Source organism: Convolutriloba macropyga, chromosome 6 (assembly GCF_964194025.1).
Source record: "Convolutriloba macropyga chromosome 6, txConMacr16.3, whole genome shotgun sequence".
NCBI classification, from domain to species: Eukaryota; Metazoa; Xenacoelomorpha; order Acoela; family Convolutidae; genus Convolutriloba; species Convolutriloba macropyga.
The window spans coordinates 5217686-5242768 of NC_134473.1; the positions used below are offsets into that span (position 1 = coordinate 5217686).

The 25083-nt window shown below is 34.8% G+C and overlaps 2 protein-coding genes across 8 annotated transcripts in view; one reads left to right on the forward strand and one right to left on the reverse strand.

Moving 5' to 3' along the window:
• Positions 1-25083, forward strand: part of LOC142341447 (uncharacterized) — a 545892-nt gene that overhangs the window by 262326 nt on the left and 258483 nt on the right. The window lies entirely within an intron of this gene.
• Positions 3686-25083, reverse strand: part of LOC142341443 (adenosine deaminase-like) — a 31341-nt gene continuing 9943 nt past the window's right edge. For 2 of the 6 annotated variants that reach the window (XM_075392386.1, XM_075392385.1), the window contains exons 4-9: positions 18437-18605; positions 11303-11515; positions 9721-10179; positions 8361-8589; positions 6563-6787; positions 3686-3879 (exon numbers count right to left, since the gene is read on the reverse strand). In XM_075392386.1, coding sequence (XP_075248501.1) covers positions 6577-6787; positions 8361-8589; positions 9721-10179; positions 11303-11515; positions 18437-18605 — 1281 coding nt within the window. In that variant the 3' untranslated portion in view covers positions 3686-3879; positions 6563-6576. Of the gene's footprint in view, positions 3895-6562; positions 6788-8360; positions 8590-9720; positions 10180-11302; positions 11516-18436; positions 18606-25083 lie in introns of all 6 variants that reach the window. The other 4 variants (XM_075392390.1, XM_075392389.1, XM_075392388.1 and 1 more) reach the window with 4 other exon arrangements.

Here is a 25083-nt window from a genome sequence, read left to right on the forward strand (position 1 = left end):
CTGCGAATGCTCCGCAATCAAAATCTTGCCCTTTTTTGCAAACTTTACTCGTTGGTTATCAAAAACGCAGCATTTATTTTTGATTTTTTAAGTAACAAAATATCTCTCTCTATAACATTCGAAAAACTAAGTGTTCTCAATGGACGAACAGCATTAGCAGGGCTTGCTTTGGGCCAACCTTGGACTGTTACAATTCAAAAACAATTCGGTTTGTAATCAGTCGGCACTTTTTATTAAAAAATTTGATCACTTCTTTATTAATTAAATAACAGAACATTTCAAATCAAAATTCACTAGTGATAGATCCAATTAAATTTCTAACCAGGTCCAAATTAGTTTATCTAGTTTTTTATTTGAAAGATTGTGGTCGTTTTGACTTATAAAAAAATGATTTTCAACTAATTAGTTGCTTATTGAACTTTGCCTCCTTTTTTCTCTTAATTTGGTCAACTTGTAGCCTAACGTCAGCAATGAAAGAATGTTTTTTCTTTCGAATGAATTCAAATCCAACCTCAGACGCCTTAAGACATTGTTTTCTGGCTTGAAACTACCAGTAATCACATTTGTTTTTTTTTAGGTATTTGCCCACTTTTCACGTTTTCTAGTTTTGTAACTATATCACGTTATTGACATTTCATATATCACCTTATTGGGGTTCAAAACAAGGCACAATTGATAATAATAAAATCCTTAAAGATATAGTTAATGGTTTTAACGGCTTCGACAGTACTTTCTCGAAGAATTTATTTGAATTTTTTAATTTGTCTTTAACTGTCGTTTTGATTTGTCTTTTTAGTCCTATGAAATTTCCTGTACCTTGACCCGGTTTCATTGGATTTTTTGGAAGAAAAGATGAACCACTATTCTGATATTAGCATATGCCTGACGGCTTTCATGAATTTGAAAACATTTTTTTTCTCAAAAAAAAACACATTTCAATTTCGCAAATTTGTTCCTTTTATTGTCTGTTTGTTACCTATCCCACTAACCACAAGCCAAATATGGCATTATTGTTGTCAAAGGAAGGTGTCAAAAGGGATTGGTGTCAGAAATTCTTATGTTTTGAAAGAATTCGTTATGACTTTACTGGCTTTGACACGGGTTTTTCACAAAAAGAGTAAATTATTTAAAATTATTGATTTTTGTCATATTGGAAGTTTTTTGTAGACGTAAGACATATTCTTGATAAAATCAGGTCTCAACGGCTTCCTTTGGAGGAATAAATGAACCTACTGAATTATTTCATTTTGTAATTAATGGCTTTCATGTCTTTGGAAATAATTTTTATTCGAAAAAAACAAGTATCTTTCAATTTTTTTTTAAAGATTTTTTGTCTACTTGTTACTTGGTTCATTAATGAGATTTTATATAATAAAATCTCGGCGTGAATAGAACGTGCAATCAAACATAATTTGAGGGCCAAAGTATGGCTTTACGTCTTCGAAAGCGTTTTCTGTCAATTTTTAACTGATTTTTTGTTTGTTGTCTATTTGTTGTTCTCTTTGTATCCAAATAAAAAAAATGAACAACAACAGTGTCTTACTCCCTTCTATAGAAGCATTGAGAATCATGAGATATTTTATTTGATTTCTAATGGTTTTCATTACATTGAAATTAATTGTTTAAAAAAAAATTAACCAATTTTTCAACTTTTCTGTTTTTGTTCTTTTTTGTCTAGTTGTTGGCAAGCCTTATTATGGACTGGTCCCATATCTTTTCTGTTGAAATACAAGTTATTTTTTTTGTTAAAGTTTTATCTGACGCTATTTTGACTTTGTTATTATATTTTGTTTTTTAAAACGGACATAAAGTTTTTGATGTAATTAATTTGTTTGTTGTTTTTGTCTGATTTTGTAGTTCGTCTTCACTCGCTTTTTTAATATTGGCATATCTCATCAATCTAATTCATTTTTTTTATTCCACTGAGTTATTTGCTTTGGAGGCTATCTTTTCGTTCATACACCGATTTTTTTGAAAATTACTTGAACTTTTGGGTTTTTCTACCTGTTCCTCATTTGGTAGACAGTTATGCCAAAATTGTGAATGAGCAGGGTCGGAACCTTATGTGCAATCGCACATTACCGAGTCTCCTTGTTCAAATTTAAATTCAATTTTGCCGCCTTTTTAGCAAAAAAACCGGCATTTATTAAATTTATATGATGACATAACATATTTATTAGTGAATTAGTAATGCAGAATTGGAATTTTGAAAACTTTTCAATATTTCCATTCAAACGGGCTTTAGATTAAGCAGGGGGTCTGTTCTCTGTATACAAATAAACTTACTATCAAAATATTTATAAAAATTGAAGAGACATGAAGTTCCGGGATAAGAAAATAGAATGAAAAAAGTAAAGAGGTTTTTTTCTTCAATTGTAAATCAAGTTTAACATATCGGAGGAGCAAAATAACCTTGGCAATTAACTTATTTAACAAAAAATTGCAATTGCAAAAATGTAGTTTTGGCAAGAAAGCCAAAGAAAACTATAAATTTCTATAAAAACTTTCAAGAAAAAATGATTCACGGAGAAGATCCTATTTTATGTCGGACAAAAGGGTGAAAGTCTTTAAAAATATCTCTTAAGACTTTCTTATTCAAAGACTTTGGAAAACATTTTTTTCAAAGAAAATTGGATTTTACATGTATTGGCTGGTATCGTTAACTTCAATTTCTGAGTTTGACTAAGAATTTTTTGCTTAGCATCTTATGACTAGTATGACTTTAAGTTAGTTACGAAACAATTTTCATTCTATTTTCTGCTTGCACGGCGTCAGCTCAGCTTTAATTAAACCATGCAATCAGCATTCATTGTCAAGAATAAAAGTTAGTTGAGCGTGAACAGATTTTGGCTTATGCAAAGAAGAAGCTTGAACAGAACCTCTCTTATCCAAATTCGAATCATTATTATCTAAAATCTTACATGATCTAAATTCAACTGGCGTTATCTTGCCAAAAAAACTTTTCTTGCCGATTTGAATAATCAAAATCACTTTATAGTTTTTGAGCAAAACAAATTATATTATAGATTTTAATGGAGCGATTCATTCTGTTTCATAATGAATCGTTCCATTATTTCATCTTTTTCATAAAAAGAAAGAATTTACAAGCACAGAAGAGGTACAGGTACTTGAAAACGCTGTCACTACTCAGCAACCAAAAATAATTCTACTATTTGTCAAAATTTTCGTTTTCATGTAACTGCTCATTAATTTACAAAACCTTGGTTTCAAAAGCACAATTTTACCATTGAAATAGTTTCTGCTAATTAAAACTAGGACTTCGCAGCGTTGAATTTTTGTAACGTCAACGCAAAATTAAACAAAAAACTTTGTAAAAAAGGCGTTTAGAAGCGCAAAATTATGTAAGATCATTTGTAAATTCAACGCAAAATTGTGTAACATCTACGCTTAGAAACATCAATACTTTCTTTTCAACGCCACAAGCTTAGATCTTGCGTAAAATGAACGCTTTCACAGCCAATCTTAGACATTTTTGCGTTTTTTAGCATTAAAGTCTCGGCCCGAACATTCTTGCGTTGCAAATTTTAGCTGGATACAATGTTTGATCAGCCTTACATAGAAATTATTTTTTGAGATAATTTTTTATTACTCTCCACAAATTTTTCAGATATGTCTTTTCATTACCATTTTTTCTCAACAGTCTAATCTCAATTTCAAAGACATCTCAAAAATAATAATAATTGAAGCAAATATATTTAATTCAAAGATAATTTATCAAATGATTTTAAAGTGCAATAAAGAGTTTTGTGCAAGATTTAGGTTAGCAAGTGCTCAATAAAACAGATGAAACGTTTTTTTGTTCAACTCCACGATTGTTGCATCCAAGCAATGTGTAGTTAGTCGTCGGTTAGTTCAGATCTCAAGAAACCTAAACTATTTTTCCGAATATCAGTATTCTAGCAACAATTGCTTACAATTGAGATGTAACATTCTGATTTTGGGCAATAGTTTATTAAGTAGCACTAAATAAACGCAAATGAAGCTCAGAAAAATTATCTATCTTGATTGCGTGATAGCAGTAGCTTTAAAACAAAGCAGCAAACACTTGTAACTTGTATCAAAGATTGGTATCATATTGTTCTAGACAGTGTGGGAGTTTCATTAACAAATCTTTTCGTTGAGCTCGAAAGTAGAGATAAAAGATTTGATTACTACTCTTATGAAACAAAAAATGTCAGTTCTTAATTGATATGTGAAAAAAAGTTTTGCTTATCGGAAGAACATGCTCGCAGTTTTGTTTGGAGCAACATCAACACCCAGGTTGAGGTCCCAGACGGAAGCAAGGATGTCCAGACCGAATTCAAAAGATGACAACTTTCGGCGACAAAACTTGCTTTTATAATACGGGAGAGAAGGCCAGGTCAAAATACCCAATATGTCAAAATAGCCAAACTACCTGTACGTTTTATAATAATAATAATAATAAATAAATTTGTACCAAATATTCAAGTTTCGAAGAATTAAACAAATTAGAGCAGAAAGCGTCGTCGTACTAAACGAATACTAGGAGGCAATTTGCCTGTTTCAGCACCGTTTCAGAGGTATTCAAAATAAGATTATATGTACGAAATTCATTTAGTTACCTAATTTTACCCAAAAATTTTGCCAAATTTTACCCAACTTATGAAATTGCATTATCTAAATGAGTTAATAGGAATGTAATAATAAGTTAAAGTATAATGAAAAACAAATCAAGTTTTAAATGTGAGACTACCCAGGTTACCCACCTTAGACGAAACTTTGAAAACTTACTAAGACTTATAAGCTGCCGTATAAAACTTACAAAACTTTGTACGGCACCGTATAAGGCCGTACTAAGTTTTCTACGGCACCGTAACCAATTGATGTAATTACTGATTTTTAAACTCTAAATCCCTAAAATCGACTTTAAATCTATCGCTTATCTAATACAACTCACTTTTTCATCACTTTATGGCACTCGGTATAACTTTTTAAATCTCTGAAAAATTACAAAACTTAGTACGGTGCCTTATAAGGCCGTATCAAGTTTTGTAATTTTTCTAAGGTAAAGTTTTTGAACTTTAATTTGCTCTGCAGGTAGCCCTCGTGGTCAAAAAATATACCTCGAAACAGTTCGAAGTTGCAAAAACTTCTTACGCCTCTTCTGAGGTCGTACCGAACACTTTGGAAGTCTAATGATATCTTTTGCAGTTCATGTCATTGATCAAGCAAAAAAAACGTTCAAATATCCATCAAAAGCGTCAAAACTGAGATTTCGTTCCAAAGAAGACCAATGCTTACGTATTATGTCTCAAAGAAATGATTAGCTGTAAAATGAAGTTCAAAAAAAAATTTGCGATTTAAGTGAATCAGATAAAAGTAGCATTTTTTTAACATGAAACTGTCAGTACCACTTACATAGCTGGTGAATAATTCCCCAACTACAAGCGCTGGGTTTACAAGAAGGAATTGAATAAAATATGTGTTTGATTCGCGTTCTGTTCAATTAAATCTGTTCTGGTTTCAGAAAAAATTTTTTTTTCAAAGTTTGGCTCATTTGAAAGTTCATTTTCGAGTTTTTTTGTGGAACAAAATACTGGAAAAGTCTCAAAAGTCGTGTTATTCAACTTGACTGGATCCTTTTCCGACAATTTTACAGGTTTTATTTTATATTATAGTTGTCTGTTTTGGAGAGAGCTTTTCGGGCCTAGTTTTTTTAGCTAGTGCTCTGCTCAATTCTCCTATAGCTTTAGTTTGTAACTCCGCCGTAGCCGGTCCCCAGCCCGGATGAGAAAGGAGGAGGGAAACACACCCAGAACATACTGGAAAAGTCTCAAAAGTCGGGTTATTCAACTTGACTAGAGCCTTTTCCGACAATTTTCCAGCTATTATTTTACCTTAAAAACCTTATTAATCTTGCTACGGCCTTGCTACGACACCTTATTAGTCTTGATATGGCATTAGCACGGCACCTTATAAATCTTAGTACGGCCGTAGTACGGTGCCGTAGGAAACTTGACAAGACTTAGTAAGTTTTTTTTCTAAGACTTATACGGTGCCGTAGTAAGGCCTTAGTAAGTTTTCCAAGTCTGGTCAACCTGGGTAACGTGATTGTTGATGCCTGGGGTGCTACAGGGACTTGATTTTGAACTATCAAGACCAAATGTAAGACTTTATCAACCAGCATGGGAAAAGAGGGTTGTAACTGTTAATGACTTGAGAGATTACAACTGTCAGTTTGGGTTCATAAACTATTCAAAGGACCGTTGAGATTAAATAGATTGACTTTGATATTGCTACATTGGGTATTTTGATTTTGGCCTTTTGAGTATTTTGGTATTGGGTAAAATGTCCTGTGGCAGGGAGAGAGAGAGAGAGAGCAAATCAAAAGCCCTAAAATGTCCCTTCGAACCTAGAGAAATTTCATGATTTTCTGAAGACTCAATATATCCAGATTGCAGAATTTAAAAAATGGCTTCATATTCAAATCTGACAACAACTCTCTTGTTTATTAGTTTTTAGTGCCCGCTCTAAACTTTGATAAAAATTGTGTATCTAAAATTGTTTTTGAGATCTAAACTGTTTTTGACGGCCTCATAGTATTTTGTTCAGTTCTGACGCCTTTCGCAGTTCCTTAACAGCGCGCTTCCATTCCGCCTCGAAGACGGACTTGAGCTCTCCCTTCTCGGTGGAATTGAGGAGGGAAGTGTGGATGGAATCGTACGCCATCTTCTTGACCACTCGGAGGTCACTATCCCTGTGAGTCATCGCCATCACCAACATGTACAGGTCATCAGTTATTGGTCTACACAGCAAATGTTACAAGGTTAAGAGAGAAGAACTTGACAAAAAATGGATCTTTTCCGTTTGTGCCCCCCCCCCAGTATGTTATACGCCCCCCAGTTACAGACCACGTGCCATTACACAGTAAATCATTATGTAAAACTAGAGCGCGTGCGTCTGGGGAATGCAAATATTAAGCGCCCACTAAGCTGGGGCACAAACGGAAAAGATGCCAAACATTATGCGAAGTCCAAATTGACATTGCTTGACAAGAAGCTCTACTTGTTTATAACTTATAGTTGGCTAGAGGCAATGAAGCCTTGAGGAACAAGAGAGTACCAGAGATTGGGTTATCAGAGATGCCCAAGTTGGAAAGTTTGAGACCATTTTAAAGCCCTCTTTAAAAAAACATCTAAGCACGAAATTTTTAAAAGCCATAACGAGATCGAAAATCAAGTCGCTGCATTTGAACAAAATTTTTACTTTCTAACTGCAATCAATTTTTAGTAGACTGTTTTCTCACTCTAATTCAGATGTATTACCTATAGCAATTCCAAGCCCGGGAAGGTGCTTGAATTTTTTCTGCTCTTCTTGTTTCATTGTCATCAAAATGAACCAAAAGTTTCTTAAATTCATCACCAAATTATTTTGAAAAATTAGAGCAATACTTTGATCATTTCAGGTCCTAGCAAAAAAAATAGAAAATTTGTTTTTAACATATTTCCTGTTGCTTTCAAAAAACAATATTTACCGTGACCTAAATTAGATTCATTAATACAATTCACCGCCATTACAGTCTTTCTTCGTCACTTGTGATAATCACTCATGTTAATCCATTTCGAATACATTATTAACAGAAATTTAGGATATTTCCTACCATACCTGCCCCCTCAAACACTTGCTACACTCCGCAGAAGTCACTTCGAAATTCTGACTTAATATCTCGAACGGCTTCGCGGTTCTCGACAAACGCCAGAAGTTCTCAATGACTTCAAGCACAGTCACTTAACCATTACTTAAAACAAGCACGTGCAAGTTTTACAATGCCGAAAGTCGCGAGTGCCAGAAGTTGAAATGCCTGAAGTTCCTATATACTTAGCCAGAAGTTGAAATGCCAGAAGTTCCTATATTCTTAGCCAGAAGTTGAAATTTTTAAAAATTGAAACTTCTCCAACCATTGAATCTTGTCACACGTTGCTTTTGCAAGAATGGAATCATCATTGGTCATTTTTTTAGTGACAATTGGCTCTTTTTTATATTAAACAGAAAAATCAAAGAACAACGAAATTGAGAAATTGTAGTGCTTTGGAAAAAAAGAGCCATTTGTCTGTGAAAGTGATTCTCCTTTCCACTAATCGGAAAAAATTCCTACTTTGATTGTTTAATTGGTTAAAATCACTTCCGCAAAGCTTCCGACTGAACTTTCACAGTGCTTGTTTTAAAATGGTTACGTGACTCTGCAGATGTCACTTCGAAATTCCGACATTATATCTCGAACCGCTTCGCGGTTCTCGATAAACGCCAGAAGTTCTCAGTGACTTCACGCAGAATCACGTAACCATTACTTACGTAATGATAGTCTGGATTTCTCCCACCTGGTTCCAAAAATGAGACAGTCATCGGAGTTGACAGAGAATCTCAAAGACTTCTTTGAAAAGACGCCAGGCTTGTGAGTCGAGTCCAAAAGTCGCTTGTTACGGTGATTGCGAAGGTCGTTGACAAGACCCAGCACCTGATTCGAGATAGGGTTCAACTCAATTCCGATCTCACGATGTCTGATCATCTCAAGTACGTACTGGTGAGCATCCAAGGCATAGCCATGTCCTGGAATTAATGGGTGTTTCAGGTACAGCCCCCCCCCCCCCGACCACCACCCCCCCCCCCCCACACACACACACACACACATACACATACACACACAAAATTATAGCCCACAATATGAAAAATTAATTGAAAAAGTTGCAAGCATAGTGGAAGCAGTCTTGCAAGTGAAGGCTTGCAGTTACCAATGTCCTTGAAAGGTATTCAATTCATAAGTTCAAGATAGAAGGTAACCAGAGAGGGAGTGGGGAACCTGGAATAAGAACAAAAACTTCCCATTGACGCTTTCCCATAGAAACTCATTTCGTGTGAAATAGGAATAATTTGTTCTCAATGATTGTTGATATCGTTTATTGTGTTAATGAGCGGTTATCACAAATTCTTCGATGGCTCGGAAGACTTTTAGTTGTGTGGGTGTGCCAAGAATCTGTATTCGAATTAAAAATCCTGCAAAACTTCAGAAAAAAAAAACAAAACTATAACAGAAATAGTTGAAATCAATTCTGCTGATTTAAATTACAATTTCAATTAATCGCGCTAAATGCGCCAAACGCAGTAAATGCTGAGCACATTAAAGCAGTCAAGTGGGGTTTATTTCCGTTGGGGTTTATTTCACTCCGGATTTGTTTCCTATCTAAACTTAAGTGGTTTTTTTTTTACCGGGGGGGGGGGGGGGGGGGGGTTCTCAGAAACCACTTTTTGGGGTTTAAATTCTGAAAGCTATTATTAAGTTTCGAACACTTACTGCATGTTTTAAATCAGCTTGCAAAATTCTACAAAATTTAAGGTATCGAAAAGAGTTGGGGATGAATTATAAGGCGAATGAGCTGCAAAAAAAATAAAAGAAGTGGGGTAAAGCCCTCTTGGTCGCGATAAATTAGTTTCTTCCCAGTGATACCTAGAGAGGGCATATGCATAGTGATTTTGCATCTTTTCTGTTTGTGTCCCCCCCCCCCCAGCTTAGTGGGAGCATATTATTTGCACCCCCAGACCCACGTGCAATATTTTTACATAATGATTTACTATGTAATGACACAAACTGTAACTGGGGGGCACAAACGGAAAAGATCCGTGATTTTAATTTGAATTTCCTGGTTTCAAAAAATGAAAATGGCAGAAGGAGTTGCAACTAACCAATTCTCTTTGTACCCAGCAGCACAGCATCCAGCACATTTCGATCCACGTCAAAACCAGTCCAGAGAGTCTCCCCAGCGTGGAATACGAAAGGAAGACTCCTGAATTTGAGAAAAGTGGACTGGAAGTAATTAAGGCTTCGCCCTGTCTCTTCATTGCCCACGAGGTCAAATCCCCGGACAAGGTCCGACTGTTTGCTAAGGTCATTGGCAGTTTTTAGTGACCTTTTTAAATCCTTGTTCTTCGCAACACCCCGACTCATTGCGAATATAAATTTAACGCCATAAAAATTTGGATGATTTTTTTTGTAAAGTTCGATTTGCTTTTGCATGAACTCCAAAACTTGTTCCTGGGGTATTTTGGTTCCATTTTTGTCCCACTTGTAACCAAATGGTGCTCTTAGTTCAGCATATTGTATATTATCTTCCACCAACATGGAAAGAGTTGCGGTAAATATTTCTTTGAAGAGATTTGTTTCCTTCAGAAGTGACCTTTGACCTCTTATTTGACCTATTACACTCGAAAATTTTCTCGTGTGAGCATTGAATTACACGATTTTTCGTGTGATATAGTAAGTCCCATAAAATTGCAGCGCAAGCGAACGTTCGAAAAACTCCCGACATGCAAGTAAATACTCATCTCTGCACGTTTTAAATTTGAACTTTGACCTTTGAAATGCTCGATAGCGTTGCAACTTTATGGGACTGACTATAGTCGCAAGTCAAGTCTTGTGTTTTTACACGAGACAAATTTACTCGCGTGTTAATTTTTCACACGATTTTTCGTGTAATGTGAAAACATGGGTTGAAAGCCGAAAAAAATCAATAGTTTTGAACCCCAAGTGACTCATTGCCGGTCAATGTGGTTACAAGCAACGTTTTGTGCAAAATTTATATTTCGTGCAAAATCCCTCAAACTTTACCAGACAATCCGGAAAAAGAGGCCAACTGCAAATTCTTTAGCTAAGATCTATATTGAATTGCTATACTATTGTTTGAGAACTATGCTATACTATTGAGAACATCAAAGGTTTTTTGAAAGAATTCTATTTCAAGGAATATCTGAAGGACCCAAAGGCGTTGGAATACAGAGATCTGTTGCGGGACCTTTTTTAAGCTTTCATTGTTTTTAATTTCCTTATTATCTAATATATTTATTTTTATGTTTTTAGTATTCCAAACGTTGTAAATAAAATATTTTCTTATTGTTTTATGTATTTTAGAACTTGTACATTGCCATTTTGTTGACACTTTTAGGTGTGTAACATTTTGGAATTCAATGTTTTCTTTTTTTTTTATTGATTTCGTCATCTTTTAACCCTTTTTCAATGTATTTCCGTACCTAAATTTCAGTGACACTCAGTACTGATTCAGAACAATTTCAGAGCAGAAACTTCAAATTTTAGTACTGAGGGGAGTGGGGGTTCTGTAGAGTTTATATCATTGTGGGTATATTTCAGTGTGGGTTTATTTCCGTGGGGTTTGTTTCCTATCCAAAAATTGGGTGGGTTTTGTTCCGTGGGGGATTTCTCAGACCAGTGTGGGAACGTGCTTGGGTGAGGTCTTAATACGGAAACAGATCCCTTGGAAAACGTGCCATGTCGAAACGGCCCCCATTTGTGGGTTGAGTTTAGATAAAAAACTTTTCCAGATTGTCTGGATGTCTTTAACGCTGTAATCTACTCCATCGTGCATGCTAAGCTGAGCTCGAAGGTTTTTCAGTGTTGCATTGTATTCTGCGTCAGAGCTTTTTGGGCATTCTTCACAATTATGATCTTCCACGTAGTTATCCCGAACTGAAATAAAGAGAATTAGATGAGCGAGTTACATTTTTTAAAATTTATTTTTTGTAACCCCTAAGCTTGAATGAAACCAATGATTTTAAACGAAAAGTAGAAAACGTGGAGAAAAAATTTTCCAACTCCAAAATTTTCATTTTTTACGGAAAATTTGCATGACTCAATGCATCCACTGTTAAATAATTTATAGTTTATTTATAAACAAATAGTTTATTTCTCCGCAAGCTTAATTTCTTTGCTAAAATTCACCACCTCAACCGTTTGAAATTTCACCTCAATCAACGTCGGTATTTGCATTTTTGCGGTGAAATTGTGTTAAAATGGACGCTGTATTGGCAGGGCGTCCAGCCGACGACCGAAAATAGAGAAATTTAGCCGAAATTTTACACTATGGCATAAGAAAGCCGTGTATACACCTAAAGATATTTTAGAAAGCGTCAGAAACAACAATTATAACACAAAACTTTTAGTTCAGATCAGTTCTCTAATAACGTGTCAATACGCTTTTTGGCCTTTGAAACTTGTAGTACGCGGTTTCTATTTATTGCTACAAGTTTTATAATCAATTGCATTAATTTTTTTCCCAATTTACAACAGATTTTCTCATAAACTATCCCATATAACTGTCTGTTTTCGAGATTCATTCTTCATAGTAGGACATGAATTTTCATTTGAACTCGGAATTGATTATATACTCGCTTCTACAAATCCTCCTACTACGTGACTTGAAAGAAAATCTGAAACAGGATTTTTAACATGCTTTTTCTCATCACAAAAAAAACAATTTGGGAAACAAAACTGACTGTTACGGCCTTTCAGTTAAAAATGATTTTTAAAATCCGAAGTCAACTTTTATTGTCTTTAGCCGAGTGCCATTTCACTAAAAAAAACTTGTCCAAATTCGTCATTGGAGGTGTCTTTAACCAGTTATTTTTTCTGTAATATTTGTTGGCTCTAGATTTTTGTTTTCGAAATTAATGATTTTAAATAGACAAAATATTCAAAATTGGACTCTAATTCGACTATATACTGGCCTCTACAAACGCTTTCCTCTCCGCTTTTTTTGAAAAAAAAACAAGTAAGGTTTTTAACTACCTTTTTCTCATCGCAAAAAAAAAACAATTTGGTTCAATCTGACTGTTTCTACGTTTCAACTAAAAGTGATTTCTTTTCCGAATTTGATTTTTATTGTCTTTTGCCAAGAACACTCACTTGTTAAAATTCTTCAAAAAAAAACTCGTCCAATTCCGTCATTGGAAACGTTTTCAAACTTTTATCAATTCTGTAACATTTATTTGTTTGCGCTAGGTTTTTGTTTTTGAAATAAAAGCTTCAAAATCAAAATAGGCCAAGCATTTTAAGTCGGCTCGGAGTCGACTATATACTGTGCTCTACAAACCCTTCCACAGCGTTGCTTTAAAAAAAATTGAAGTAGCATTTTTTACATGCTTTATTTTATCGCAAAAGAAACAATTTGAGTCTGTCTGATAGTTATGACATTTCTAAAACTCGATTTTATTGTCTTTTTCCAAGAACACTTGTTCCAATTTAAAAACCCGTCCAATTCCGCCATTGGAGATGTCTTCAACTTTTTTATTATTTTTGTAACATTTTGTTTCGCTAGATTTTGAATTTAAGCCGTTTTTCGGTTGTTTTTCTACAACAATAGACCTTTCGATTTGTTCAGCTTGACAAAAGAAACAAAACCATTTTATCAAGTATTTAGTGTTGTGCGTATGTTGAAAAAAAGTCTTAAATAAAAAAGAGTCTTTCTTTTTTCCTGCTAACTAAGGTAATTGATAAAAAGCAACGTTTTCTGTGCCCCAATTGTGCTCTGCGTAGCGTTTTGGCACTGTAGTGTATGTAAAAGGAGCAATGAAGTTATTTCTGAAAATGGTATTAGCCTTCTCAACAAGATAATTTTTAGAGGACATATGTAAGTAGTAGTAAATTTGCCGGTATTGTCACGGGGGACATGTCCCACCGCGACATTAGTAACATAATTTTTAGATGCTGTTTTTAAACAAAAAAGAAATGGTATTTCTGGCCGGAAAAAAATTTTTTGGCAGGGAAAAACAAAAAATTTTGAAGCAGAAATTGAATTGTTTTGTCAGTTTGGTGTTGCGAGAGCGATAAAAGTTCTGAAAAAATTGGTAAAGGCAATAAATTAAACTCGTAAAGAGTAACTGACCTGATGAAATACCGAGGGATTGGTTGAAAAAGAAAGTTTACATTTCATCAGGTTTTGTTGCCATGTAAAAAACTTAAGATTTTTGCAAGTCAGAGACCGCACAAGTGGTGTTAACACTTTATGGGTTTCATCACAAATTTGTTTAAATTAAAAAGTAAGTGAGGAACAATAAAGTTGAGAGCTCAATTTAAAATTAACATAGAGAGAAGTTTCAAGTAAAGTTTCGAACTAAAGGTAGTGCAACAGAATGAATCGTGGACAAAAGAACTTGAAAACTGAATGAAAAACACGAAAAATTAGGGAGCAATTTTTGTCTGAAAATCAATTAAAGTGGTTTTATGTGTTTACTACTGTCTCGCAAAGTATTCGGTGTGCTATGGGGGGTCAAGGGAATTGTTCATAAAATGTTTAGTGAAAAACTCTAAACTAAAAATTTAAGGTGGAAATTTAACCTGTAAATTAAGGTGTAAATTTTGCGTCCTAAGAGAGCAAATTTGGATTTCATTTGAAAACGAAAGAATGGCGTTTTTCATTGTAAAAAATCAATTACAATATATTTTGTGGGTTAAAAAAGCAGTTCTCTGGACTTCGTAGTTAAGTAGAAAATTGTTGAAGTAAATATTATTAAGGAGCTACGTGATAAAGGTATGTTACTCAGTGTTAATTTCGATAAAGAACGTCAAAATTCTGCAAAACTTTTCTTTTTTGGTAAGAAAGTTGAATAAAACAGTTTTTCCTAATCAAAACGGAGTTTACAAAAAAGTTTTGCGCTGTGAATTTTCGATAAAAAGAAATAACAATGAGTAATTGAGTTTTGTCTATACGTTATTCATCGGATATTTTTTGTCAAGTTCTTGTTCTTTTTAAAAAATGGAAACATATGCAAAAAAAGAAGAGTAAAAGTTTTTACACCACTTAAAACAGGGTTCAGAAGCTTGTTTTGTCAGGTAACAGTTTGCTGAAACAAAAGTTAATGAGTAAAAAAGTGTTGCTTATTTGTAACTTTTTGCTAATTTTTCGTCAATTTCGGTGTTTTTATTTTTTAAAAAAACAAAGTCATCAAGAAAAATAAACAAAACTTAAAAACAACACTTAATTACTCAATGTGATTTTGTTTTATTAACATGAGGAAACCTAACGAAACTTACCATACAAAACTTTCTCGTTTTTTCAATTTTCTGTAAAACCAGTTCAATTTATGACGCAAACTGAATCCAAAAATACACCCGTAATGCTCAATTTCAAGCCATTCATTCTAGAGCATTACATTTAGTTTTAAAACTTTCCTTGAATATTGTCTTTAAATTTGAATATAAATAAGTTTTTATTTTTGTCACTTCTCACTCGTTAGTTCAAACTTGCGCAACGAAACCCAAAAAATTCATAATACTTGTTTGGTCTCAGATTCAAAACCAGTCTTTCACTATTCCAGCACAATAATCTCTTTTGCTTTTTCAGCGATTCATTAGTAGCATTAGAAAAAAAATGTCATAAGAATTAAAAAAAACTGTCAAAATTTCCGAAAAGTTTTTCAATTCGCCTTTATTCACCTTGCCAAACTTTCACCAAACTTTTTACAAGTTCTTCCCTTCTCGCAACACCAAATTCAGAAGAAAAATTTACAACAAGTATTTGAAAGCTACAAAAAGTTAAAACTCTGAAAATTGTCCAAGTCTTTGGAAAAGGGTTCCTAAAAATAGCCATCTCGCTAATGTCATGGGGGTTATTTCAGTTTATCAAAACTTTTAGAAGTTTTCTCCCCAACAAATTTTTTTCCCGGCCAAAAATACCATTTCTAAATTTTCCTCGTAAAGGTCACCTAAAATAGACCAGGTCACTAATGTCTGGGGGACACTCCCCCCCCCCCCTCTGACAATACCGGCAAAATGACTATTACTATTATACGGCAGTTTTTATCAATTATCGGAAGAAAAGTATATCCATAGTTGCAACCACCGCCCCTCTCGCCAGGATCGTTTTATTGTTTTTTCGTCGTCTTGTTGTCGTTTCTTACGTCTTTTTTTTCAAAGAAATCGTCGTTTTTTGATCGTTTTCTTCGTCGTTTAATTGCTCTTGAACTAGTTTTTCTCTATTAAATCGTTTTAGCATGTTTGTTTTATGGTCGGATAGCGCAGTGGTCAGTGCATCAGATAATGTATCGCGAATTCAGTGGTTCGCATCCCAGTGGGGATCCCGTTTTTCCGTCGTTTTTTTCGTACATAATAATAACGATGAAAAAACTATCATTTCCTACATAAAAATAACGACGAAATAACGAACAAAACAACGATTACCACGTAAGGGCTTTGATAGTTTTTGTCTAAGGAAAACGATTAAAAAACGACGATTTCTTACAAGTGAAAAACCAGATTCCTTAAAACGGGTAGCAACGAAGATGCCAATTTGAGCGCCACCTTGCCGCACACCAAAAATAGTGGTCTACTAATTAGTAATTTATGGACCACGAGGATTCTTTTATAAATTATGATAAACCTCTTGAAATAATTTCTCCTTTTTTTCCTTGCTGGCTAAATGCACTCTTGACCAATTTTCCTCGAATTGGTTTTTCCTAGCATTCATTGTCCCGTGGAGAATTATAAAAAAGATAGCCAATTTTTTACGTTTATGCTCAGTTAAACCTTAAACCTTACTTACGAAAATTGGAACAGGACTGAGGCTTTTTTTCAACCCTGTAAGGTGGAACTCTTTATTTGAACTTCAATTTACCTCAACTCAACTAAAATTAATTTTTTGTTAATTTCAATCATTGTGCGTCCGCGTTCTAGTATCGATAGAACCGACTTCTAGATCAATTTACAGAACAAGAGAACATAGATAAAGATACCTAATTTATGAGCTTCACTTTTGCAGGAACAATATTGCAGGTTTAAAAATTTTGTCAAAAGGCACATTTGAAAATTAAACGTTAAAGTGAACCTAAAAGTTTTTCTGCCCTCTATTTGTTCTAGTTCTATATAATTCTATATAATATATATATATATATATATATATATATATATATATATATATATATATATATATGTATATATATAATATGTATATTTAATTATCTATTTGTTCTAATTCTCTAGAGTCAAACAATTATATTTGTACCAGATTCAATACTACAAAATTATTTTGGCTCCATTTGACATTTCTTAAAAGTTGTCAATTTTCAAATTGTCCGTTTTCTTTAATACACTATCAAAGTTTCTATTTTAATTTTCAAAGAAATTTCAATTGACAATTCTGTTCTTTTTAAGTGACGTGGAAAGTGGAAAAATGGTCTATATTAAAAATCATTTGCAGAAAGTTTTATGCAAGTTTCATTTAATTTGAGAATGTTTCAGTGACTGACATTTCGTCTATGAATCTTTTTACAGTTCATAACAAAACTTTTACCAAAAAGACTCGGAATGAAAATTAAAAGTAATTGTGAACCTAAGACTTTTTTGTCCACTAACTGGTGTTATTTTCTGCAGTTTAACAATTGTGTTTGCACCAGATTCATTAGAAACAAGTATTGCGACGCCACTTCACATTTCTTAAAGTTCGTACATTTTCAATTTGTCCATTCTTTAAAAACACTATTGAAACTTTGTGTTGAATGTTTAAAAAAAATTGACACCGCTACCCTTTTTTAACGTTTTTGTGGAAAATTGAAAAACAAATTGGTCAGCATTAAAACCAAAAAAACACGCATGTGCAGATAAAATTGTTTCAGTGGGATTGTTCAATAGTTTTTGGGGTTGCTTCAGTGACTGACAATTCTTCTATAAATCTTTTTAGAGTTAACAACAAAGCTTTGTATAAAAAAAATTCAAATTAAAAAAAGCAAAACTAACCTAAAATTTCTTTCCAATTCAGCACCCCGTGGTCCAAAAATGATATTCGTACCAGTTTTTTTAGGATAAAAAATTGTGACTTCATTTAATATTCCCTAAAGGTTGTATCTTTACAATTCGTACATTTTTTCAGAAGCCAAATAGTCGAAAAATAGATGACTTCTTATTATGCTATTTTATGTACTGAAAAATTCTACTGCTTTTCTTACTAATATTTTGTTTTAACCTCAAAAAATTTAGATTTGAAAAAAAAAGACTTTTTTCTTGATTTGCTTGATTTTAAATTATGAGAATGTTGCAGCTGAATGAATGCCTTTTAACTTCTCTTGCTTAAAACTTCATTCTCATTTACGTTGATAAATTCAGCCAAAACCCAATTAGTTTATTAAACTCTTTGACCCATGTAAGCATTGAATGGAGTCTCTTGTTGTGGAAGAACGTTAAGTTCGTTTGTAGTAAAAAAAAACATTTTCCACCGATCATTAGCATGAAAAGAAATCGACCCCCCCCCCCCCCCTTGTCACTTATTAGTTCATTTCACAATGTCCAGACCTGAACTATATAGCAATGTCAGTGTCAGTTAGCATGAGCGGGGTTGGAACATTACATGCGAATGCACATTCAGGGGCTGCCTTGCTTGTGAACGTAAATTCATTTAATCAGTTGCAATCGCTTAAACTATTTCAAGTTCTGATTTTTTTTTAAAAAAAATGGGATCTATTCTGTGTATCCCCCCTCCAGCTTAGTGAGCATAAATCTTTTATGAACTCCAGGTGCACGTGCTATTTTCATACATAGTAACATGCTATATAACAACAAATAACTTGCAACTGGGGTCATTAAAAACACTGGGGGAGGGGGGGGGGACAGAATAGTTTTTACCTCCTTTATTGAAGTAGTGCAGGCGGTACTGCTTATTTGTTTTGTTTACGCAAAGCTGGCAGTTGTCCAGACTTAGCAAGAGCTCTGGATATGTAGCCAAATCCTGAGTGAGAGTCGAGTGGGAATGCAAAAGGGCGCCCTTGGGAAGTCCACGTAATATTTTGTAAACCTAAATTGCATAAAAATACATTGGGTAAACTGGCATCTGGTCAAATGTCAGGTTGGGTATAGTGGAATTGGCCATAATGGCAATGGGTATAATGGCATTTGGGTAAAATGGAATTAGGTAAATTGACATGTAACTCTACCCAGAACATTCACCACCTATGTCCTTAAAATCCTCCCCTGAGTAATGTTTACCATCAACAATATGTGTCGCTGTGTATCACTTAAGTAGAATCAGCATATGCGTTTGGGGTTACTATAAATATGATTAATAAAGAGGCTCGGAAATGTGCGTTCGCACATAATGTTCTGACCATGCTCATCCACATTCTTGACTTAATTGTCCACCAAATGAGGACGGAACAGAAAGCTTGCAAAAAAACATACATATCGCTCAACAAAACCCTATTGAGAAAAGTATTGTCACGCTATGATGATCAAGATAGAGAGCAAAAAGGAATCAGTTGAAAAATTCTTGTTTTTTTTTCGAAAAACTTTCGTTTGAAAATTCTTGCAACAAATAGCTATAAATTGAGATCTTTAAACAAATTCAAATGTACGTCTACGTGAAGCCATTGAGACCTTTAATTATCAAGTAAAAAAGGTATCACAATAAAAAAATGACAAAAGCAGGGAAAAAATCTCACTAAATTTTGCGAGAGAAATGTGTCTCAGCCCATAAAGCATATACTACTCAAAGAAAAAGTTGAACATGTTCACTTGCGCATCTTTTCAACACTGCGTCAATTCTGGTTTCCTTTAATTGGATTTGTCAATGTTGCGACAATTCCACAAGAAAACAAAAGGGACCTAAAAAATTTGCATTTATGCTAAAAAACATAATTTTTCATACAAAAACTCGTAGTATTAAAACCAAAAAACCATTATTTGAAAATAAAACCGCTATAGAAATTAATTTATAACTCATAGGAAGTAGGGTTTGGTCTGTTTCTACTTGATTTAGGCTACAAGTTGAGAGAAGTCCGATTAAGTTGTGGCTAAGTTTAAAAACTCACTGGAACAAACACGTTCAAAATCATAGGAGATATTAGATAACTACTGAAAGCCTTGGCTTAATCCACTTTCGTCTCCTAAAGAGGTCAAAATGAATTTCTATTACGAAGATTAAGTCATCAGACAACAAATCATAACAAGTGAAAGCAAAACATAAATCAATAAAATTTTGCGAAAACTCTTACTCAACATATTGTTAAGATCCACTTTGTGATCAAGATCAGCCCTGATATTGCTGTGCGTCTAAAAAAACAACTATTTGTTCCAAGTATTTGCAAAATATGTACATTTTCAAACTAAACTTTTCAAAATAAAAAATAATTAGTGCTTTTCGTATATTTATCGAATCTTAATTCGCAAAAAATAGCTTAAAAATAATTCCAGAAGACTCTTATAGCAATCGGGAATACAGCTAGTTTTTTGAGTGTATGAATATAGTGTTCATAATTTTTAGGTGTGTACTACCAGCATAATTAAATAAAGTGGGCTAACACCTTATTTGGTGCCATTTTTGACGAAAAAAGTCCTAATATTGAAGCATTTAGCAAAAATTCTAGCCAAAAAAACTCGGATCGAACCATTCAGCAACCCACCTCTGAAAAACAAAAGCAACAACACTACCGATAAATTCTTAAACAAATTTTAGCCCAATTGACGCCATTTTGGACAAAAATTTTGCAAAAATTGAAAAAAGCATCGTAATTCGGTCTAATCTTTATAAGTTTTAAAACCTCGATAACTCACTGTAAAAAAACGACATTCAAAAAATTCTTTTCTTTCATATTATACGCTGGAAGCGTTCTCCAATGACACCACACAACTTTCTACTATGAATTTGTCGGTCGGCACAAATGCAAAGTTCGGTCGGCAGAATATGTCGGCAGAATATGTCGGTCGGCACAAAGGGTTAAATGACATTATACTTACTTCCGAAATACTCATTGTACGGTTACATGACAATTTACTCAATGTCTTTCCAGCCATGGTCAATATACCAATTCCATTTAACCCAAAGCCAATATAACCAATGCCCATAGATACAAAAAAAGTTTAAAGAGAACAAATTGGGTACAATGGCATTGAGTAAAACGGAATTGGGTTAATTGTTCTTACACCGAACAGTAATAACTAAACTCATGTTACTTCCTTGAAACTTTTTGATGGATAATCAGATTACAAGCCATCAATTGACATCAATCATAAGACTTATTTCACCCCGCAAATAAGCATTCCGCATAAAAAGCAAGTTTTCTCGTACTTCCGCCGGTAAATTCGTCCCATATTCTGGTGTGATAAATTTATATCAATTTCTATGGGCCTCTGAGGCATGGCCGAATGCTATAGATCTTTTATCTCAGGAACTTTAATTTTTTGTTTGTTTGATTGGAGCATACAGTTTTGCGTAAAGGAAGCTTTTTGCAATGTTCCAGCGATGAGCAGCTGTATTTAACTGTTTTGGAGATTATTCTTTCAATTTTACTCAAAAAATGATAGTGAGTTTTCCTGAGTCACGTTTTAGGTTGTTGCAGCAAGAAAGTGTGACAAGCCAGCATTTCAGATTACTTCTTCATTAAATATATCAATAAATTACCACGTGATTTGAACTAAGAAGTCATAATTTCATGTGTTACTATCACAAAGATTTTTTACATTTTGAGCTAAACAAAAATACAATCAAATCAAATTTATTTCAGACAAAATAATTGTTGTTCGCCAAACAATTATTTAATTTAATGGTTCGCCAAAAATTTGGTCAAGGGCGAAACAGTTAACGCATTAAGCACCAAAGCATTCTCTCTCTCTCTCTCTCTCTCTCCTTCGCTATTGTTACTAATAATCTACAAGGTGAAGTTTAGATGGGGCACCTTGAAGCGGACCGCCCTAGATACTAACATCCCACGCATGTTATTCAAGTTGATTTACTTGAATAACAAGGCTGATTATCCTAATCGAGGGATCTGGTACCTCAAAACTTTGCAAATTTTTAATCTAAATATTTCAGTGAAGTCAATCTTTCTCTAGTTCTTAGCGAGCACTTGGCTTTTATTAGAATTGTTTTCCACCTCAAGTACTAAGGCTAAGTTTGCGCGCTAAAATTACCGCTCTCTTACTGGTGGGATAAATTAAAACCTATATTACAATCTGTGGCATGAGTTCTTCTTTTTTTTCAGCTCTTAGCAACAGTAAACTCACCTAATCAAAACAGCTACAGATAAAGACAACAAAGTAGCCAAAGAACCTAATCGAGACCAACACAAAGACCAGCAAAGCATATCAGCAGCTTCATATCGTGCCAGAGAACCTTGAGCTTCTTACAAAATACCGTGGTGCACAAGGAGGAGTTGCAACAAAACTCTATAATTAACCTTATATTATCATGAACAAACCTCCTCAGATTCTCTTTGAAAATGACCTCATCAGACTGCAGCAGATAAGAGAACTATTGGAGAAAAAGCAATCGATCCTATCAGATCAGAACCAAAAGATTCAGTCTCTCTTTGAGGATGCCGACAATTTGGATGACAAAGTTGTTGAGACAGAGGAGTATGATGACAATTTCTGCCAACACGTAGACTTTGTTGATCGTTTTGTTCAAAAGAAAGAGAACAAGAAACTCAATACAGCGTGGACACCACGCTGTCTACTGGAGGTGCCAGCATATCGGCAAACTTGGAGACCAGGAAATTCCGAAACTCGAACTGCCTAGTTTTTCTGTAAGCTAAATTGACTGGATCTCCTTCTACGGTCGTTTGAAGGGAGTAGTAACTGACAATGATCAGTTGACAGACAACCTAATGCTGCAGCACTTGAAATCAGCTCTTAAAAAAGAAGCTGGATGACTTTGCAATCATTTAATGTCACAGATGACAACTTCAGTGTGGCATTGGATTATTTTCAGAACCGATACGACATTAGGACATCGATACTGAGAACTCATACTCATGGACTTGTCACGCATTGGGCAGTGCTTACAGAAAAAACATAGAACTGCAAAAACTTGTCGACACGATGGAATAAGATAGAGTTTCTTGTCTGAGCAATGGAAAGCCAGTGAAGCACCAGGACTTTCTTTGTCTACTTAATTGCAGAGAAATACCTTCAGAAACCAAAAAAACTCTTATAAAGATAAGGAACCGCGACATAAAATTAGTTAAAGGATTTCTTAGAGGTATGCTTTCAAGCCGTGGAGTCAGCGGCGCCACCCAACAAACAATTAAGGATCAACGATCACATCAGCACAAAAATCATCCACAAAGGCAGCTTCACATGCATATGACAATCATCAATCAACAAGGCAAACATTGTGAAGAAAACCACCGCATTTTTAAATGCGCAAAGTTTAAAAGATTAGGTATCAACGAGTTAGTCCAGCTGTTCAACGTTAAAGGACTCGGTTTCAACTGTCTTCAACCAGGACACCGATCAGAAAATTGTGATGGTTTTTTGCGCCGACAAAGTGAACGAAAGCATCACAAATTGTTCTATAGAAAAAACAAACATCAAAACGACGCCCAAGCGAACACGTCGGCTGCAAACAGCCGCAAAACCAGTATCAGGGAACATACAAAGGTATCCGCAGTTACCTCAAGCAGCAACACCGAACATCTGACAGCAGATGACAAGATAAGAGCAACTCTCACCCATGAATACAAGACACGGGAGACCTTGTTTCAGACACCGATTGTACCGGTAAAAGTCGGGGGTGAAAATATACCTCTGCCGGCTATTCTGTATTCAGCATCACAGAACAATCTTAAAACAGAAGACGCAGTACATAGACTTTAGCTAAAGCGAAAGAGAAACAACAGTCATGTTTTTAATCTAGGAGGAAATGAAGTGTCAACTAATCGCAAATACGTTGACTTTTGCCTTCAACGGAAAACAGAGCACCTATTGTCATTGGGTTATCGGTTTCAACAAAGATGACAAATGATTTGCCTACTCGACATGTCAATAAAGACAATTGGCGGACAATAATAAAGTTGCCACCAGCAGACCTCGACTTCAACAAACCATCTCTTATGCTAGGAGCCGGACAGTATGAAGATTTAATGATTGTGAACAAAATGACTCTTAAAGTAATTAAGGAAACAAATGTCTCTGTTAATGATCGACTATCGTTTTAGTTTGTTAAGTAACCGGAAGCGAAAACATTCAGCAGTCCTGTAGCTCCAACTTGCAAACCTTTTTCGCTTCCTCAGTTGAAAAGAACTTACAGCGTTATTAGAAAACCGAAGAAATTCTATCAACTAAATAATGAACTCCTGAGGAAAGAAGGTGTGAAGAACAGTTCACTTCAACCAATCGATGTAGCACTGAAGGAAGATTCATCGTAAAATTGCCATTCAAGGAGGAAGCTGGAACCCTGGGGAGATTCTCAACAGCAAGCAAAACGAAAACTTCGAAACCTTCTCAACAAAATTCAAAAACGTACAGAACTATAATGGGGATGCAGCAATTTCATAAATCAGTTTATCAATCCTGGACACATTGGAAGAGATATCAACAATGGATATGCTCTTGCCAGTCGAATAGCGCTACTATGTGAGTAATCATTGCGTTTTGAAAGTCTCAAGTGCAGCCACCAAGTTGCGAGTTGCCTTTGATGGTTCAGCAAAGACTACGAGCGGAGTATCTCTGAACGATCGCCTGATGGTGGGACCCAATCTTCGAGAGGACCTGCTCTTCATCCTCACACGCTTTCGATTTCATCTTGTAGCCTTATCGGCAGACATTGCAAAGATGTACAGACAAGTAGAGTTGGATGATGAAGACAGGGTCTACCATCGGATACTCTGGAGGGAGCCCAATTCACAAGACGTCAAAATTTATAAAATGACACGTGTTACTTATGGCATAGCATCACCAGCTTCTTATTCAATCCGACCATTACAAGTTTTAGGGGAAGAACTTGATGACAAAAATACGCAGCTATCAATTTTGTCGGAGATGTACGTTGACGACTTGTTGACAGGAGCAGCCGATATGGAAAGTGCTTCGAAACTGCAGGACATACTCATATCAAACCTTTCACTGCCCGGTTTTGACATTCGGAAATGTACTTCCAGTAACGCCGAACTCGTGGAACAAAAACACTGCAAACTAACAATAAACAGCAGATGAGATGATAAATAAGAGCAAAGACTACAGCATAAAGACTCTGGGGCTCACTTCCTGATCACCACAGCTTTGTAGCGAAACTTGACGAAAAAGAGCCATCAACCAAACAAGAAACAAAGAAACACTGTCAGAAGTTACCCGTTTTTGACCCAATGGAATGGTTTCTCCTGCAACAATACATTTAAATGGTTTGTGCAATTGCTTTGGATGGATCGACTAGGTTGGGACGATGCGTTGCCAAAAGACTTCAGCAGCAGTACAGCCTACCTACTCAGATTTCAGCTCAAGGACATAGAAGATTTAAAATTACCCAGAACAATTGTATCAGCTTCACGAGCATCATATGA